At 56.1% G+C, this 11,175-nt stretch overlaps 2 protein-coding genes across 2 annotated transcripts in view; both read right to left on the bottom strand.

The window, feature by feature from the left end:
• The window catches only part of VOLCADRAFT_76599 (uncharacterized protein), an 8,965-nt gene extending 7,456 nt beyond the window's left edge, over positions 1-1,509 (bottom strand). The window contains exons 1-3 of the mRNA XM_002955146.1: positions 1,403-1,509; positions 1,175-1,267; positions 161-200 (exon numbers count right to left, since the gene is read on the bottom strand). Of these exons, the coding sequence (XP_002955192.1) occupies positions 161-200; positions 1,175-1,267; positions 1,403-1,500 (231 nt within the window). The 5' untranslated portion in view covers positions 1,501-1,509. The remainder of the gene's footprint in view (positions 1-160; positions 201-1,174; positions 1,268-1,402) is intronic.
• A 955-nt stretch (positions 1,510-2,464) lies between these two features.
• On the bottom strand, positions 2,465-10,812 carry VOLCADRAFT_121401 (uncharacterized protein). Its single transcript, XM_002955145.1, has 14 exons — positions 10,648-10,812; positions 10,493-10,547; positions 9,671-9,825; positions 9,257-9,323; positions 8,459-8,631; positions 7,940-8,010; positions 7,340-7,582; positions 6,810-6,923; positions 6,411-6,497; positions 5,728-5,839; positions 5,262-5,372; positions 4,646-4,770; positions 4,119-4,228; positions 2,465-2,944 (listed from the first exon to the last, which is right to left on the bottom strand). The coding sequence occupies exons 1-14, from the start codon at positions 10,745-10,747 to the stop codon at positions 2,584-2,586; spliced, it is 1,884 nt and encodes a 627-aa protein (XP_002955191.1). The 5' UTR covers positions 10,748-10,812; the 3' UTR covers positions 2,465-2,583.
• Positions 10,813-11,175: the final 363 nt, after the last annotated feature.

Below are 11,175 nucleotides of genomic sequence, written 5' to 3'. Positions count from 1 at the left end.
GAGGGAAGGGGGAGGGGGGACACGACCATGTGGGGGAACCCCCGTGGAGGTGTACGGCGGAGTTAGGGGAGGTGTAATTGGGGGGTATGGGAGTAAGTGTGAACAACAGACACACATACACATACATACAGACAAGCACAACCCAATCGCCTCATCCCACCTTGCCGATGATGAAGTTCCGAACCGGCTCCACGATTGACCTGTACGGCGAAGAGACAGACGTACAGACGAACCACAGACATGTCACAGATTCAGCATTTGGTGTACATATACATGCCGAAACCCCAAACCTCCTGAAGATGTGAAGAACGAGCAGAAGGGGTGGAAGGATCGGATGCACGCATGATAGGTCGCCGCGGGCGGGAAACCTGGAGTCACATGCAAATATATATGTCTGTGTCTGTGTGTGTGTGTGTGTGTGTGTGTGTGTGGAGGGGGATTGGCAGGGTAGTACGAAACCGCATGGAATCCGTCTTCCACAGCGTTTGCATGCCTAGATTTTTATATTTCTCTCAAAATCGGTCCTCTTATAGAACAAGCCAGGTGCTGTACGTGGGGCACGTGGGGTAGTACATGGGTCTCGTGTTCGAAACCTGTGCAGATCGGTGAGCAAGATACGGAACATAGCCTGGGGCCTTCGACTCCGGACCGCTTGCTGTAGGGGATACATCCACCAGGCGGAAGCTTTGGTAAGTCCGTAATCGAAGAGGGTCGACTGGATCACATGGGTAGCTGTCGTGTAAATTTTTGGATATTTTATTGCAGGAATATGTGTCTGAACAGTCTGCCTTAAAGAAAATGTATTTGGACGGAGGTCCGACGGGTGAGGCTGTTGCGGAGTGGTCTCGGAGCGCACATGCGAAGGCGTGAATTCGGGGATGTCACTCATTGGCAAGGCTGTGACTAATACGTGCCATAAATTTGGGGTACCTCCCGGAAATATGAACCATGAATACTTTTTTGGCAGTACGTTATGTGCCCTACTTTTGCTCTCACATCACTTGCAAAGCTGGCCGACCCGGGGGCCCAACGGACAATGTTGACCCTCAAAATCGCAAGCCGTGCCCACCCCACCATTGATTACCAATGGTTCCGACTTCCAACTTCCACATCGTGCATTCAGAGCAAGAGGAGAAATCTGGAACATTCCAGCCGCTGATGGCAATGCACTCACCGCTCCTCCATGGTGCCGGTCGCAACGGCTGGGAGAAGAGGCGTGTACAGAAAGTAGTTGCGGGGCGACACCACGACCACCTCATACATTTCGCTGCAATCGAAAAAAGAGTCGAGGGAAATGATGTGCAAGCGCTTTGTCTCGGAGGCGTTCGCAAGGAAACAAGAGCACGAGCAGGATTGGATTGGTGGAACAACAAAAAAGCCAAAGCATAACCAATTCACGAACCTGATGTTGGCCGGAAGACTCTTGATGAAGCTCATCGCTCCCCAGCCAGAACCCAGGACGACCAGGCGCGGTCGCGACGTCTTAGTGCTAGAGTCCATGTTGTAGTAAACGCCAGCTTGCTTTTCGGGGGCACCCTACGGTTCAGCGAAGCAAGCGTAAGAAAGCGATGGTTGTTGGCGACAGTCGCCAAACGCAACATTACCACTTTGGTGGTGGTTTCTGGTGTGGCAATGGCCTTGCATATCAAAGGCTGTCTTCTCGTGCCAAGCCCTCGGCAGGGCTGCGTGCGTGCAGACCCAAACGCACGAACACCTTGTAGCGACACGCCTCGCAGCTCCCGACGCCGCGTGGCGCGCTCGGAAGCCAGATGACTACCCTGCTGAAGTTGCATTGCTGTAAATGTATTTGCTCTGAAGGGTACGCCAAGCAAATTTCCTTTACGTCTTCAGCACATTCACAACAACAAAAATAACGTTTTAGATCCTCAATTGTAGATTATCCTGCTCCAATTCTATGGTGAAGCTGCAAGTTGAAGTTCGTTGCAAGACGCACCGTGTCACTCGTGGTACGGAGCCGGTTGAAGTTGTGAATTGCATGTAGTATCTCCGCAGCGTCGGGTTCTATTGGAAATTATTTTCATGATCGCAGGTAAATTCATTTTGAGCTTCGACTCAGCTACAGAGGACATTTATGGGTGGAAAATCTACCGACAACGGACAGCGCACAGTTGGCGCACGGTTGCCCACTTTTTCTTCCGCAGCACATGCCTTGGACCTACAGATATGCAGCAAATGGACCGCAACATGATTAGCTTTCCTTACGTAACCCCCTTGAGGGTACCAGCGTTGCAGACATCGCGGAAGTCCCGCGGTTCCAGAAACGCTACCTTAGCATATATTATGGAATTTGCGCATGCAATCAGTAGTCATTGATTAACTTGTTTATTTAATACATTTTTCTCACATTTTTCTCACCGTGGCAATTATCAGCCTCCGCCGTTCAACACTTTCTGTCCATTTTCTGCGCCTTTCCTGCGCCATGGGTCGTGATTGGCGTCCTGCACCTGCTGTCTACATTTGGAAAGCGTCCTGTTCCTGTTCCTCCTCGTGTGTCTGCAAGGTGAGCCAACGCGCAAGGAAGGAAGACGGAAGACGAGACTCCGCCTTATTACCGTACAAAGATCAACGAGCCCCCGCGCAGTTGTAAAGCGACACACGCGCGAACCCCCCTGGCCAGAGGTCGAGGAGCGGTGGTACGCGACGAACAGCAGCGGAATCACCATATGCAAGTGTGCAAGTCTTCATCTCATCTGCATCCTTTTTTATACGAGCTCCACCGTTCGACCACACGAAGCAGCAACCATTGCGAGTCATGAGCTGGTATAGAGCAGCGGTATAGGAATCTGGGACCCACACGCGGCAGATATTCTTTACTGGCTCACGAGGACCCATTCTTTGGCCCTCGTGCCTTGCGGGCAGCCGACGGGGCCCCGCCACCACCATCATGACGCGTGCTGCAACGCCGCAGATGACGCCACAGCGGCTGAGCAGCCAGAGCAGCAAGCTCCTTCGAGCAAGCGATCGTTGAAAATGAAAATTATTTTCCAAAAGCAAGTTGTGGTTCCATTTTCCTGTCACCGCGTCCGGTCTGTCGCGCGATTTCTTCAGCTGCTATTTCACAGAAGTTTTCTTCTTCTCTCTGTTCTCTGAGAAGCACAGGCACAAGCAAGAGCACCACCGAGATCCAAGGGCCCCAGCAATCTAAAATCCGGAACGTACCGCAAATCGTGTCGTCGGCGCCGTCACCGCGGCACCCGTGCCAGACGCACGCACATACATACATACACACAGGAAAAATGTTGGGCATCTAGACATGCTCCGCAGTACTTGACCACAGACTCCTCCTGCCCCACATCCCTCAACCCCATGGTTGCACCATTTCGGTATTATCTCACGACCCGCCACGCTTTTACTCCCCCACCTTCACCATACACACACGTACACAGCATCCGCAGCAACACCACCACCCCGGAGCACAATATCTCTAGCCACTGACACCTATGGTTACGTAAAGTGCCCAATGCCCCTCATACACAACAAGGTCAAGTGATGTTGTCCTCACCCAAATCCTCACCCTCATCCTCATCCTCACCTTCATCATCATCCAAATGCTCAGAAGCATGGTCCCGATATCGGTTGCACCGCTGCTTAGACCGACACGCTAACCCTAACACTCATTTCATCCATACCCCACTGACAACCCAGCACCACCTCATGCACGTAAGGAAAAGTTACAACAACAGAGCTAGCCGCGGACCTGGCGGAGGAGCAGCCCACGACCCACCACCACCACCACCACCACGCACGCACTCGTCGCGCGTGACGACGACGACGCCGCGACATCGCGATGACACCTTTCAGCAGCGCCACCCGCGAGCCCCCCGCTGCTGATAATAAACCCATGAACTAATTACCAATCACCATGCACCCGCATACCGCACATACCGCGGCGGCTTCCCCCGAGCAAAAGGACCCCCCCCCCAAAAAAAAGAGCCCACGCCGCAATCCCGGCCACGGTGAGCACCCGTCCCCGCGATGCTCTTTATACTCCTTATACTCAAGTAGTGGAACTTCTGGTCGCGTCGCCGCCGCCGTCCTCCTCCTCCGCCGCCGCCGCCGCCGCCACCTCCTCCTGTTCCCGGGTCGGGTCTCCTTACCCCACAATGGCGATGAGGGCGTTGCGCACCAGCGGTGTGGCGGCCAGGAAGGTGGACAGGATGCCCACCAGCGAGTAGCTCAGCGCGCAGAAGGGCAGAGCCTCGGGTTCCTGAAGGCGGGTGACGGGACAGACGCAGCGAGGACAAGGGCGACAAAAAGGGACACGGTAGCGATTCCTTTTGAAAATGTACTCTGTGGAGGTACGCGACACCTGTCACTGGTCACTCAACAGTCCCGAACTTACGAAGCTGGTAATAGTAATAGCGGTACTCGTTTCTGAGATCTTCCATGGATACAACGATATACAGGAAACCCGATTTGGGAGCTAACTAGAGGGTGTGTCTTGGGAGGTCGGAGGGTATCAGACGGAGTGTGAATCCGTGAAATGACTCGTGTCACCCGGTTCACCCCCCACTCAAACACACACCGACCCCATGCATTCTCCCCGCGAGGCTCCCGCGCCTCATCTCCTTTCCCATCTCTCTCTTCCTCAACTTTCTTCGGGCCAGGATCCGTACATCCGTACCTTGGACGTGAGCGACGCGGTGCCCAGGCCTCCCGCAGTGCCGGCTGCCGCCAGGCCGCGTGCGATGGTATCCTTGATGCCCACCGCCGTCATCAAGTTGGGACCAAAGTTGGCGCCCAGCAGACCTGACAGAGCGGAGTAACAACTAAAACATGGTGATGCTGTAGCTAGATATGCATTTAACAAAAAGTGCCCAAATCTGCCCAGCTGGCCTTTTAAAGGGGGTGGAGCACGAGGTCTGAGCCAGGGGAGGAGGCGGGCAGGAGACGGCCAGAGAGAAGGATGTCGCAGGTCGGGAAAGCACGAGGGCAGCTGGAAGAGCAGCTGGTTCAGCATGGCACGGCTACGAAGGTGGGTCACCATCCGGGAGCTCTCTTCCGGCGGAAGGAGAGGGCGGTATCCGGCGGAATCCACGGCGTGGAATCCGGATCCATTACTTCCTATTTTCGTGTACCTAGAGCCATATTATTTCCTGTTTAATCAAAGTCAGGTGCCCGGGGTGCCTCGTCCGAAATTCCTTTGCTAACTAGCGTGAAGCCACCTCACGGCAAACCCCCCTCTTCACGGGTCCATGGTTCCCATCCCATCCAAGGGTCCCACTCCGGGCCGCCCTCACCCTGCAGCAGCACAGCCGCAGCCGTGATGGACAGCGGCGCGTCCAGCTGCGTGGCGATGGGCAGCGCCAGGGCGACGGTGACGGAGCGCGGGATGAGCGCACGAGCGAGATCTGCGCAAAAGGGGGAGGGGTTCCCGGAGGGGAGTGTTGCCGCATGTGCCCATGGCCCCATGGGAGTTGAGCCATGTGGGTCCTCGTCGGGGTGCGGGTGACAAGCAGCAGCAGCAGCAGCAGCAGCAGGAGGAGGGGATCCTCCCCTCACAAGCTAAAGACTGCTTTCCGCCCCCACCCACCAGCTCACCCCAAAAAGATCAACTATGTCCCGGGTGACTAGCCCACCGGGGAGGGCCTCAAGCTACAGAGAGCTAAAGGCGGACAGAGGGTCTCAAGCTGCAGCCGTGCCCTAACCCAGCCCCAAACCCGAATTCCCCCGGACTACAACCCCCCGGCCCCCAGTGGCTCCCACCAGAGTTGAGGGACAGCAGCTTAGCGGCGAAGGCCGTGGAGAAAAAGGAGAAGAGTGCGGACAGGAAGGTGGCGCCAATAATCTCGGGCGCGTGGCGACGCAGCGTCTCGCGCTGCAGTGCGGGTTCACAGGGGGTGGGGGTTGGGTTTTGGCGAGAGCGGAGCGCGGGGTGAGCGGTGAGGGCACGCGGTGAGTGAGAGGAAATGCAAAACCGGGACCGCGAACACGGACGTCAAAACCATGTGCCCGTGCTAGTGATCCCCAAAGCTACGACAGCACGTCAGCCTACCCTAGTACGGCACCCAGCTGAGTAAGTCGAAGTGGCCTCCAGAAAGTGACTAAAAACTGGTACTGACCTATCAGCCCTGATTACCAATACTGCCACCAACACCAACACCAACACCAACGCGAACACGACGTACGTGGTGGGGTCGGCGACGTTTCCTTCTAACACTGATTGGCATATCACCACCATCGTCACCACCACCATCACCACCGCCGTCACCACCACCACGACCATCACCACCACCATCACCACCACCATCACCACCACCGTCACCACCACCGTCACCGTTATGATTATGACCATCCGCCTCCGAGCCACACGCATGCACACACAGACACACACACACACCTCCTCCCCCCCCCTAATCCCCCTAATCCAGAACCCCGGACGCACCTACCTGCTGGTAGATGCGGAATCCGAAGCTGACAATGACGCAGCCCAGGAAGGCCATCAGGAAGTCGCCCGCACCCATAAGGCCCTGACCCTGTGTGCGTACGACAGAACGAGGGAGAGCGGGAGCAGGAGAAAATGGCCACAAGAAGTCAGATGGGAGGTGTACCTAGAAATCCTCACGGACTTCATGCTAGCTGGGGATTGGAGGGTGGGACATCATCATCATCATCATTATCACAGTACTATTAATTGTAAATTATCCCGTTATTTATAATAATAAAAATAATATTTTTAAGTTCAAGGATATATAAATTAATTTATTGCTACTATCATTTTCATAGCCATGCAATGCACTCTAATTCCAGACGAAAAGATCAACGCGCCGCAGCCGCAATCGCCGTACCTTGCTGTAGTACATCTTGAGGGATGTGTCGTACCCAACGCCGAAAACCTTGCCGTGTAGCGCCGCGCCGGCATTGGCGACAATGGCGGTGACCACGACCGGGTGCAGCAGACCCTGCGCGGATGCATGTGCGTGTCTGTGTGTGTGAAGGTTACAAGTATCCGGCCGGGCCTGACACTGGCCAGGGGCTGCTGCCCAGCCCTAACGGAAAGACCGCCTTAGTTCCTCTCTCCCGCGGACGGGAGAGGGGCGCGAGGGGCCTCTGTCCCCCCTCCTAAGCATAGCCGAGAGCCGCAGGTCCGTCACATGCGGAGTGCCGACAGACAGGGCGACACATACATACGCACACCAGTTCTGGGAAATTCTACCACCCCACCGAAGAATACTTGCTTCGGCGGTGCCACACGTCCACCACGCACCCACCCCCTCCAGTTCCTGCACCCGGCCAGGCATCATGTAGGACACACACGCACATACATACATACACGCACATACATTATACACCCGCACGCACGCACGCAAGCACACACCTGCATGTTCTTGGGCACCGCATTCCCCAGCAGGTACCCGCCCACAGTGGCCGCTAGTCCGAAGGGCAGGGCCATCTGCGCCCCCAAACTGGAATTCGCTCCCGCCACCGCCGTCGCCGCAAGGGAGGCCGCCGCCACCGCGCCCCACGCCGCGAAGTGCGAGGGCAGGAAGGGCGAGGCGGGCTTGGCCTTCGTGATCTCCTTGTTCTCCGTACGCACCACCTCGCGGATGAATACGGTAACCTGGGAGGATGAAAAACCCCAGTGGCGCCGGGGAACGGGAAGGGAAGGGAAGGAAACAGGGGGGTGAGTTCGTAGCCCCACGAGCGTACCCTTCGCCAGCCCTCTCCCTTTCAATGGCCTCTGTCGGCTGGCTCTTCCGACACCTCTCCTCCACTCTATGTTCGGGTCTTCCCACCTGCCTCGTGTGTGTAGTATTCATTAAGATCTCCTCTCTCCCCGGCGCCCTTCACACCTTCCCCTCCTCCCCTCCTCCTTCTCCCCTCCTCTTCCTGACCGTTCCGGTGAAGGCAGCTGATGATACCACCGACCCCGACCCCGCCTTTCCACCAGTCCTAACCCGCCCCACCCCGCACCCACCTGGGCCGTGAACAGCAGCGTCGCCACCATACCCGCGCCCAGAATGATCATGATCTTAGCTAGCTCCGAACCTGAAAAGGGGGACAAGGCCAGAGACAGAAAGACAAACAGACAGGAAACAAAATCAACCCCCCATGCGCACCGCCAATGGGAACCTACAGACGCGAGGAGGCGCTGGTGCCCAGCGAGCTACGGTCTGTAACGGGCCCCGGGGGGCCCTCCAGGGACATGGACGGAATCGTCCATATGTCCACGTGGACACAAGTCCATGGAGTTGGGACCCCACAACGTCCGTCCATCAACTCGCTGCCTCGAATCGGACCTCGTGTCGCCTGTGCCCGCCATGGCCCCCCCATCCCGCCTCCCCTGCCCCTGGAGGGCCCCAAACCAGCATCACCGCATCGCCGCAGCTCCGGCGCTGGTGCACACACACACACACACACACACAGACACACACACACACAGAGGCCACACAATTCCAGAGGCCACGCGGAACGGACCCACGGGTCGCAGCCTCACCCGCGATGCCCTTGAGCGCCAGCGGCAGCGTCACCAGCGAGGCCACGTAGAACAGCGGCAGCCACTTGGCGATCCAGTTCAGCGCGGGAGTGTAGAAGGCCAACAGCTTGGACGCGGTGGATTCACCCACAACCAGCAGTAGAGCCACGACACCGAACATGCCGCCGAGCGCACTGAAACGTAACCGGACAAAGGGGGGAGGGGCGCCAAGGAGTGTATGATGCATAAACACATGTGAATATTGTTATTGGACTGCCGACCCTGAAAGCCTGAAACTCTGAAACGGAAAGTTGGGGACGTGGGGAAGAGAGGGATTCTGAAAGGAGCCTTCAGCACGGGGAAGAGGGGGTGAGGGGTGGGAAGGCAAACGCTATCCTAACGGTTCTCACACCGGAATCAAGAGCTCAACTCCTCCGGCTATCAACAGTCGTGTGTCACAACACAAACACAAACACAACACAACACGAAGTTCATCATCACGGGGTCACCGTCTTTTCCTTCGTGGGCCGTCCCCCCAGCATGCTGGCTAAAACACACGAGGTAGATTAGCTACCCGCGCAAGCCCGGTAGTTGGTTGGGACTTCACGCCCCGGCCCCTGTGCCAACGCACCGCCGCCCAGCACGACTCAACGTCCTCACACAGTCTCCACCACCACCACCACCTCCATCTTCGTCACCACCTGACCCTCCATCACCACCACCACCAACTCGTCCTTTAAACCCTCGCCCAGACCGGAACCGAGGGTCCGGGTCATTACCCCCGGAGCCTCATTGCCCTACCCCACACGGCGAACACACCTGGGAAAGGTGATGTGTGCTGACGCAAACACCTTTTTGATGGCCATATCAAGGGCGTACAGCGTACCTGCACGCCGGGGGGGCCATCCACAGAACAGGCGGAGGGAACTTGGCTGTTTGAGGCACTGAAGTCCTATAGAGTACTGCAGTCTGGGGCCCTTCCCTTGACACCGCCAGTGGGCCCCAGGTAAGCCCGCCAGAAAACCAGGAAGGGGGGGGGGTCTTCACCCAGAAAACCCTAAGTTAGCCACCATCTGGGGCCTAGCCAGCAGGCCTACGCGCTTCTAGTGTCTTTCAAAAGCCTTGCATTGTTTGTTTGGGCCTTATATTTAATGGAGTAAGGACGAACGCCTTTTATAAAAAAACTTTGAAGGCTTTCCTACCCACCCTGGAGCAAAGCCAGGGGCGGCTTACCTAGGCCGGTGAGCAGCTTGAAGTACTCGCCGATGTCGGAGCCGAATCCGCCCGTGGCGCCCGCGGAGGCCGAGGCGGCAGCGGCAGGGGGCGGCAAGATGCCGGTGATGGACACTGAGGAGCTGGTCATGGGGGCCAGACCAGATCGCGCGCGCCTGCGACCGAATGTGCGGCGGCGGGCAAGACGTGGTTGGCTTCGCAACAGAGGGTGGTGGCTGGAACCTCTGGCAGTAGTGTATGCGGCGCCATGTCTTGTGTGCATGAATGAATGGATGAACGTATCTATGTATGTATGTGTGGAGGGGCCCAGGAGCTGCCTCAGCTTCGGCGTCTGGACATCGCCAGGTGCCCTGGTGGACGTGCGTTGGAATAGGTCTAGTCGAACACAGCCAAGCCGCCGTAGACCCCGTAGGGGTCTGTCCCATATCAACGAAGTAATTCTGAAGAGCTGATGAATTTCCTCACGTTCAGCATATATAAGTTAAATGATTCGGCAACAAAGCACGGCAAGGAATTTGGAACCGATGTGGCACCGTGTGGCATGGCACCTATACGGTCTCGACTGGCACAGAAACGTCCCAAACACGCGCTTCTTTCAGTCTCTGCGCCGCCTTTGATCAATGGTACAGGTAAATTGCAAAGACGGCAAACCGCCCGCAGACACCCAACTGGCCCGTGGGTATGCGCTGTAGGTGAGCAAGGCAACAACACGCAATCGTTAAACAATGGGCTATCCCATAACAATCGTGCACTGTTGTCAGGGATGTATATGGCACTAGCTGACCAGGTGCGCGAAACACCTCAAGTCGTCGACATACGCACCATGCGTTAATCCAGGCGCGGGCTTCTGCCTTCCGCCTGTGCGTCTCAGACGGGCCTGTGAACACATAATCATACAAATGTTTAAGAATACAAACATACTGCTTATAATTAGGCCCAGAAAACGCCATGCGGCAGACATCCCGACACGTTATTACCATCCGAAGACAGCGCCGCGATTGGCAACATCCGTGACCTGCGCACAGGCTTGTGGACTTGCAGCCTAGCGCATGAGTCCACCCTCGACCCGAGCTGCATTTCAGCTAAAATAACTAGGATGAGAACGGACAGCAGCTCTCAGTTGAGAAGCGTTGACAGACGAGTATTCAATAGATAAGCGAAAGCAAATAATAGTGGACAGTACTACGCTTAACCATGCATGGGAATTTTGCGCAATTATAATCCGGGACCCATGAACGGCAATGCTTCATGCACTCACAGCTGTGGCTGCCTCCTTCACACTTCGACAAGTAATTGAATAATGTGATCATCACATATGAATCCGTTTGACTTTGGATAGTGCTCGTTAATTTCGCTTTTCTCTTGCGACATATATCCCAGATTGGCAACACTGTAGTGCCTTACGGAACACCAGGATCAATATAATCTAATCACGGATCAGCTTTGAAGTATTTGCAGCGCAACCTTTCAGCTTGATGTGCGACAACCATGATTGACACAAAAGT

The sequence above is a fragment of the Volvox carteri genome (assembly GCF_000143455.1).
Source record: "Volvox carteri f. nagariensis unplaced genomic scaffold VOLCAscaffold_49, whole genome shotgun sequence".
Classification (NCBI taxonomy): Eukaryota; Viridiplantae; Chlorophyta; class Chlorophyceae; order Chlamydomonadales; family Volvocaceae; genus Volvox; species Volvox carteri.
This window is presented reverse-complemented; position numbering and strand designations above follow the sequence as displayed.

Bases quoted from the DNA above. Each gene is read 5' to 3' on its own strand.
- VOLCADRAFT_121401 (XM_002955145.1), bottom strand. From the start codon at position 10,747: ATGCAGCTCGGGTCGAGGGTGGACTCATGCGCTAGGCTGCAAGTCCAC. The intron at 5,840-6,410 runs GTAGGTGCGTCC...CCCGCACTGCAG, and splicing joins GATTCCGCATCTACCAGCAG to CGCGAGACGCTGCGTCGCCA. The intron at 5,373-5,727 runs GTGGGAGCCACT...CCTTTTGCGCAG, and splicing joins GCTGCTGTCCCTCAACTCTG to ATCTCGCTCGTGCGCTCATC.